At 38.5% G+C, this 7,834-nt stretch overlaps 1 protein-coding gene and 1 non-coding gene across 2 annotated transcripts; both read right to left on the bottom strand.

Annotated features, from left to right (window-relative positions):
* Positions 1-197: 197 nt before the first annotated feature.
* On the bottom strand, positions 198-7,348 carry LOC140056740 (uncharacterized protein CXorf65 homolog). The gene is made up of 5 exons (XM_072102214.1): positions 6,947-7,348; positions 6,116-6,202; positions 5,574-5,690; positions 5,350-5,424; positions 198-956 (listed from the first exon to the last, which is right to left on the bottom strand). Exons 1-5 carry the CDS (start codon positions 6,969-6,971, stop codon positions 817-819), a joined length of 444 nt encoding a protein of 147 aa, XP_071958315.1. The 5' UTR covers positions 6,972-7,348; the 3' UTR covers positions 198-816.
* LOC140057859 (U2 spliceosomal RNA) lies at positions 1,194-1,384 on the bottom strand. Its single transcript, XR_011846979.1, has one exon. It is a non-coding gene; the product is annotated as a U2 spliceosomal RNA (small nuclear RNA).
* Positions 7,349-7,834: the final 486 nt, after the last annotated feature.

Here is a 7,834-nt window from a genome sequence, read left to right as displayed (position 1 = left end):
CAATAATAAATCATTTTAAGCTATAACAAAATAAAAAATGTCTTAACTCTTATGTTTTCGTAAAAACAAATCAAATCAGTTATTATAGTATTCAATCTATTCTATCAACGTGGCGTGTAAAAAAGCATAATCCGTTACTAATAGTAAGACCCATGATGCTAATATGATGTCACAAATGAAATGACATTTTATCATTAGGCCTAACAATAAAATATAAAAGAAATAGTACAAAATCAACAACAAAAACTACCATTAAAAACTTTTTTATTTGTTCATAGATTATCTAAAACAATATCACCCTGGCCCTCCCTAATTTTTTTGGACGCTGCTTCATGAGGGCGTGGCATATTTGTAGTTTTATTAGACAGAGCCATACAGTATATGGTTCCGATGAGACTTATCGTGAATAATTTATGACCATAGAATAGGACATTATAGGGGGCGCTATATAAACATAGACATAGTGGTGGAATAGGTTGTATCATGGAGCAACAAATTGTGTTGCAGCTCCATGATTGTATCAACCGGCAGCAGCTTATGTGGCGCAATTAAAGAGTTTGATAGAGAAATTGACCTTATAACTAAAAAAAAAAGAAAAAAGAATCATCAAGATCTTTGACAGCATCTAAACACAGAAGGATGTATCACATGGAATTTGTTCTGTACCTAGATCTTTCCTCTGGCAGTTAGCCATATTATATTTTTTTAGCAAACTTTTAATAATTCCGTCTGATTTTGAAAGAAAAACTTTGTGTCACGCATTGTACGGTATCATCAGCATTAACAAAGACGATCTTGGCGGTGGTTGGCCGGCTATCATCGCTTTGATCCTTTCTTGCCGGTCGGTGTGGTTGATTTTGGCGGACGTTTGGACGTGTTCGATTTGTTTGCATCTCTTCGTTTTCTTGAACCTTTGGCACTTCCACTAGATGATTGTTCCCTCGTTGATAATCGAGCTGTTATGATAACACAATAAAATAAGACAATCAATAATTGAACAAAATTTAATTGTTAAGTTGGGGATATGAAGTTTTAGACGTACAGCTTAACGGCACATGCGCCGCTAAGCCATTTTTGTAACATTGTGGACGCGTACGTACGGTATGCGCTCTGTCGGCAAACTTTAATGTGAAACTTAATTAAGTATGCTTAAACTATGAAAATTCTATTTTTGTATTAAGTATTTCCTCCAAAGAGGATGGGCCGATCCTGGATGTACTGCAATACCAGGCCAACCCGTGGCCAGGATGGAGCAAGCTCCTATTTCATGGCCTAGGTTCAAAAATCAGTTTAATATAGAAGCTACTCGATGAGCAGCGTTTCAGATATTAAGCTGAAAAGAACAGATACTCCTTTTTGATTTAGAGCGAACGCAAACAAGGATAAACTAACTTAGAACATAACCACTAAGCGTTCAGCCCCAGGCAGGCTGCCCACGGCAGACCGGAATACGTGAGGGTACGATCCTCCCTGCCTCTAAAAACTAAACACTGAACAAAAACGAGATGCGAGAAAACAGACACCGCAGTGAATCGAATTAATTTACAACTTAAAAACCAACTTTTCGCCCACCACGCATGCGAGAACACCTTGAGTGCACCAAACATTTTGAAAAATTGATAACTGACACTTGAGTCGTGTAAACTCGAGATTAATACGATTTTTTAGAGCTTTTTTGACTAAGAGAATAAGACCTTCTTCCGAAACAAATTCATTGTGGAACAAGGCCTGACATCTAGCCTTCCAAATAACAAACTTAATCTCAGAAATAAAAAACACAGCCAATTCATAAAGAAGCTGCTCGGACGCATTAAAAGAAAAAAATATCAAGTGGTTCTCAGACACTGAGACATCCAACCCGTGGAAGCGACTAAGCACTTCCATCCCCCACTGCCAAACTAAAGCGAGATGCGAGCCGTCCATAAGACAGTGGCGGATTGATTCCGTAACACCACACCAAGGACAGTCAAAACGCTTGACCGACATTCTGCGAAGTTTCAAAACTTCTCCAACCGGAAGACAATTATGCACCGCTTTCCATCCTACTTCTCTACTACAGTTAAGGATTCTACCACCCCATAGAGCCTTAAAAGCCTAATCCCAATCCTGGGCCGGACGTAAACGCACACACGAAGCCACATGACTGATCCCCTCTAATCTAGCATTAAAAACCTCTTTACTCTATACCTGATGCCAAGCAACTTGTTTCTTGCATAGGAGCCAATAATCTTGACACAATTTTCCCAGATGGACATATACCCTCGGAGGTTCCATATCATGGGGACGGTTGTTATCCCACACCAAAATCCCAAGTCGATGAAGAACCCGACCTAACCACAAGGCACCAAAGAAAGACCATTCAACCCCTTTGTACACCTGTGACATGGAAGAAATTAGAATACTTTCACATTTCGCCACCGGATCTAACAGACCCAAGCCACCTTTACTTTTCGGCAAAAATAAGGTCTTCCGTGAAACCATTTCTCTACCACCCTTCCACACGAAGGAAAACATGCACTTATATATACGCTTGACCAAAGCCATAGGAGCAACGTAAACGGGAGCTACATACAACACAATAGGTAACGCTATAGAATTCAAAATCAGGATTCTACCCATTACAGACATTTTCCTATTTTTCCATTTTTCAACTGTTGTTTCGAACCGCCCTACAACTTTCTCCCACGTAGCCAAGCCGGGATCTTGAGCCCCAAACTCTACCCCGCAAACTTTTAAAGAATTCACAGACCACGGGACAGACTCCACCCCAGGAAGTCGAGATAACCCGCGCCACACACCCCATAACAGACCACATGTTTTCGAAAGATTAAATCGGGAACCAGAGACTCCCTCAAACGCCGTTAATAATTTTAGTAAAGAGATAACAGAGGAACGAGACGAATTAATACATGTGAGGTCATCTGCGTATTGGATGAACTTGCATTCTTTCCCCCCGCTTCCGGGGAGCTTTACCCCTTGAATGCACTCGGAACTTTGAATCCTGCACGCCAATGCTTCCATGTATAAAACATACAACAAAGGAGACAGCGGGCAACCTTGCCTCACCCCCCGAGTTAACGGAAATGAACGAGAGACAAAACCATTCACCATCACACCACGAAATAGGTTGCAGTACAAAACACGCAGCCATTGAAGAAACTTCATGCCAAACCCCATCCTTCTCAACACTTGAAATAAAAAATCAACATTAACTCTGTCAAAAGCTTTTTCTTTATCAAAAGATATGATTGCTAAGGGAAACTTGCGTCTGGATGAAAATTCCACAATATCCCTTAGAAGAACTAAATTAGACTGAAGTCGTCTGCCGGGAACGCTACATGTTTGGAAGGGGCCTACCAAGTCACCCATCACGCTACCCAAACGAAGACAAAGCACTTTTGCCAAAATCTTATAGTCAACATTTAGCAGGGTGATAGGACGCCGGTTCCTTGGGTCTTGGCTATCCCCAGGCTTCTGTAACAGGGTTATAAGACCAAGCCGTTGCGATTTCGACAAGCTACCGGACTGAAATACTGAAGTATAAACCTCAATTAAGTCGGCGCCAATAAGCGACCAAAATTCCAAATAAAATTCCACTGGCAGGCCATCTGACCCAGGTGACTTGTCCTTGGCCATGGAAGAAATAGCTTTCAGTACCTCGGCCGCATCTACAGTTCCTTCCAAAACGTTTACCTTTGTTCTTGGAACTTGCCTTTTTACACCATTCAAGAAGCTTTCTTGTCCGGGTATGTCTAACTTGCAGTTGCTTCCGTCAAAAAGGTCCTGATAATAGTCAGCAAAAACTCCAGCGATTTCCTCGCTATCAGTGACGACCGCGCCTTTACTGTTACGCACTGACCTGATCAGTTTCTTCTGTCCTCTCTGTTTTTCTTGGCCAAAAAAGAACTTGGAGCTCTTTTCCCCTTCCTCTAAAAACCGGACTCTCGCCCTAATTCGGGCCCCTTCTCTTTCTACCTGGGCTAGCTTGTTTAACTTAACCTTTATTGCCGCCATTGAATCCAAAACTGCTGTCTCTTTAGACCGGTTGAGCTGGCATTTTAGATGCTCATACTCTTTCTCTAATTTTCTCCTTTCATTTTTCTTTGAAGTACTGATCCTCACCGAGTGGGAGATAATAACCTCTTTAGACCTCCTCTTTACATCATCCCACCATTCAAGAATTGACGAAAGCCCATGCTTTAACGACTGCCACCACTTATATCTATGAGAGAAGTCTTCAGTAAACACAGGATCATTCAGAACAGAAATGTTGCATTTCCATACGCCTTTACCTTTTCGTATGCAGGATGACACCTCCGCTTCCATTACTGTCCATTCATGATCAGAGCACGCACATACAGAGTACTCAAAGCGCTTAACACAGATTGAAGGGGATGCATAAAACCTATCAAGTCTACAGGCAACACCCTTTGCGCTAGAGCTCCAGGATGTGCTAACGGTATTAGGATGTAACACGCGGAACTGATCGACCAGGCAATAATCCTGACAAAAATCACGTAATTCGACCGAGCCGGACATTCCGAGCCCCGGGTTTCCCCCCACTTTGTCTGTACCTCCATCCATGATGCAATTAAAGTCCCCACCTAGAACACAAGGCACAGCTGGGGAAAGCCACTCCGGCAGTGCAGCGAAGTACGCCTTCCTAATTGCCGGGTCATTTGGAGCATACACACAACAGAGCTGCACCAACTTCTCTCCGAACTTCACCAATCCCGAGATAACAGTACCATCCACATCCCTGCGAACTTTCGAAAGGGATAGCCCCGAACGAAGTAATATCCCGACTCCCCCACTACGATTGGAGCTTCCACCCCAACAAGCGCATGCACCCCATTCAAGCGACCACTGGTCGCTATCTATACCACAATGAACTTCCTGTAAAAAAATCACATCATATTTCTTTTGCCTACACGAATTAAAAATACCAGTAATTATTTCCACAGGTATATACCTTAACAACTAGCTGTTACTATATTGGTGTTGAAAAGTAGTATTAAGTTTTGATAGCTAACAAATACCTGTTAATACACATACTAACAAACCATACTTTAAATAATTGATTAAAATTGAATGAATGTTTTGTAATGTTCTTGTAAATTAATAAACTGAAAATTATAGTTTCAAACGATTATGAATATTAATTAGCTTCACGCTTGCAGGATTAAAGTACAATGACTGAATGAATACCAACGTCAACTCCACGCTTTGATTATGAACTCCCAAAACCAACGGCACACAAATGGGGGTGAGTGAAGTGGGAAAAGTAATAAGTAGGCCCTAGATCTACAAATAAATAAATAAATAAATATAAATACAAGATTGACCGACCTAGAAATGCGGCATCTATTTGCTCTTGATCATTCAATAATGGTATATAGCTAGGTTTCCGCGACTCGTCATCTTCTGAAAAGATACAAATTAAGGTATTGAGAATTATTAGCCGGTGTGTGACACCAAATTAGTTTACTGTTACAAAACTAAGGTACCAAACTTAACTGAATTTTAGGAATCTAGATCTTTATATAGATTGACATATTTTTAGTTTTACTTACTTTCAACTTTTATTAAAACAAATGTTTCTCTTTCTTTCAAAACCTCATTTGCATATCTTAGGGAAGCTTCAATTAGATGTTTAACATTGCCTTCTGGATCAGCTAGATCAACTTCGACTAGAAAAAAGCAGATTTTATTTTAAAATTAATTTCCACCACCTTTATTTCCATTTCCTAATTACATAATTATGTTACATAACCATTTTAACCAAACTAAGTGAATAACTTTATTACAAAATGATTTCTTGATCTTCAAACGACTTTCATTATCTTTACATGTAATTACCTTTACACAAACAATTACTCATTCATTTAGATACATGAAATGTTAATCATTATCGTGACACAATCAATATAAACATTTTGATAATCGATAATGCAATCATAAATAAACCGAATGGTTATAGAAGCTTTAGTCAAAGGCTCTGAAATCACACATTGTAATTAAAATGATACTTTCCACACATATAGAGAAAGTGATTTTTTTCCATAAATCCTGAAATCGTATTCTCTATTTGAAATATTACACAAGCTAAACTGACCATCTTCACTGAGTCTACAACGATGTCGTATATTCTCCAGAAGTAACATCGTCTTGCAATTCGGATTAAACAGCGCCTCCTCCCGTTCTGATGGAAAAATGTACTGTGTATTATTATTACGTAACAAGTTATAGTATTTATTGTCTTTTTTATTTATTTATAGTATACGTATGAAACGCCATATGTGCAAAATATTTGGTTAAAAACTAATTGTTAAGACAAAACTCTTAACTCCGTCTGGAACACAGACTACAAGTTATTATGTAAGCTATACAAATGGAATATATTTAAACAATGATGCTCTTCTAACACTGCATGATGTAACAAATCGTAGGCTATCGGGGATTGCACACTCCTCTGGGCCTACCTTGTTAAAATTGACATCTGTGACTGTTTTGATGAACAGTTAGAATTTAATGTAAAATCAATTGGAAAAACTAGGCCTACATTGCACACGCTTCATCAAATTGCTTCTTTCATTATTCTGCATGCAGTGAATAGAACTATACCCAAAGACCCTAACAACCTACTATGGTAGTTTTATCAAACACACAATAAAATAATATGAATATGAATAAAATGAATGCGCACGTATTATGACAATTTGGCTTTAAAAGTTAAGTTCTAACTATAGTTAGCAACTTGCATTATCGAAAAATAAGATAGTTCCACAATCATCAAACAAAACGAAAAATTGACGCCCCTAAATAAATCAAATCATGTATCAAAATATATACAATTTACATGGTGCCCGGCTCTACAACATACATGTACTTTAACCCTATGTTATCTATTTATACAATAACATGATTTTGGTTGCTATACACTTACCTCCATATCGTACTGTAATAAACATAATTGACTAGCTCAACAGGTTGTTCCACGGTGGGAAAAATTCCTTTCAATCTGTTAAAGTGTTATTATCCACAATACGTCGTGAAAAACAAATTGCATTCTCTTTACACTATATGTCGTGAAAACAATCGAGCCTTATTTATGAAGTCAAGTAATCGGCTACTACAGGAGGGAAGTCCCAACAAAATGCGGCAACAACCTTATCGTGATCGTCTGCCTTTGAGTAAAGTCCAAAACTATACAACTTGCCAACTATACAACTTACAACCCAATCAATATCATTGGTATCTCGTACAAGAAAATAGTTTGAAACGGACCTAATTATACGTGTTATAATACTCAAATAGGATCACACTCGTCTTCTTTAGTTTACCTATTGTTAATTCATGGTTGATCGATCGTTTTATTTTCCATTTATTCTTTCTGCTTAGTAACGGCAACGTTACGATTGAATAGTCGAGGGTCAGAACATAACCATCAATCACTAAGTGCAGACAGGTTTACTTCTCTGGCAAAGTAAACCAAGAAACAGATTGTTTTGAATTTCAAATCAATAACTTACTATTAATAAACGAGCAATATGAACTCGGTAAAACCAATACCAATTAACGGAGCCAACTAATAACACAATCGAGTAAAACAAATCCGAATTGTGGCAGACGGTTATATAAAACATAGATTTAGCTTATGTTTTAGGAAACTATATGTCTCGTATAATCCCTTGAGATGAAACCTGTGTGGGGACTTCAGAGATATTTTATTTTATGTTACCGTACGTGCTACAAGGTTGACTTAGTTCATGAACGCGATTTATTATTAAATAAATGACTCGAATGAACTGTACATTGGCGTTCTAGTTTAAAG

The sequence above is a fragment of the Antedon mediterranea genome, chromosome 8 (genome assembly GCF_964355755.1).
Source record: "Antedon mediterranea chromosome 8, ecAntMedi1.1, whole genome shotgun sequence".
NCBI lineage: Eukaryota > Metazoa > Echinodermata > Crinoidea > Comatulida > Antedonidae > Antedon > Antedon mediterranea.
Note: the sequence above shows the minus strand (reverse complement) of the source record. Positions and strands in the feature narration are given on the sequence as shown.

Excerpts from the sequence above, each read along its gene's own strand:
- LOC140056740 (XM_072102214.1), bottom strand. The coding sequence starts at position 6,971 with ATGTTTATTACAGTACGATATGGAG. Across the intron at positions 5,691-6,115 it reads TTGTAGACTCAGTGAAGATG|TCGAAGTTGATCTAGCTGAT; the intron begins GTCAGTTTAGCT and ends GCTTTTTTCTAG. Across the intron at positions 957-5,349 it reads AATAGATGCCGCATTTCTAG|CTCGATTATCAACGAGGGAA; the intron begins GTCGGTCAATCT and ends TTATCATAACAG.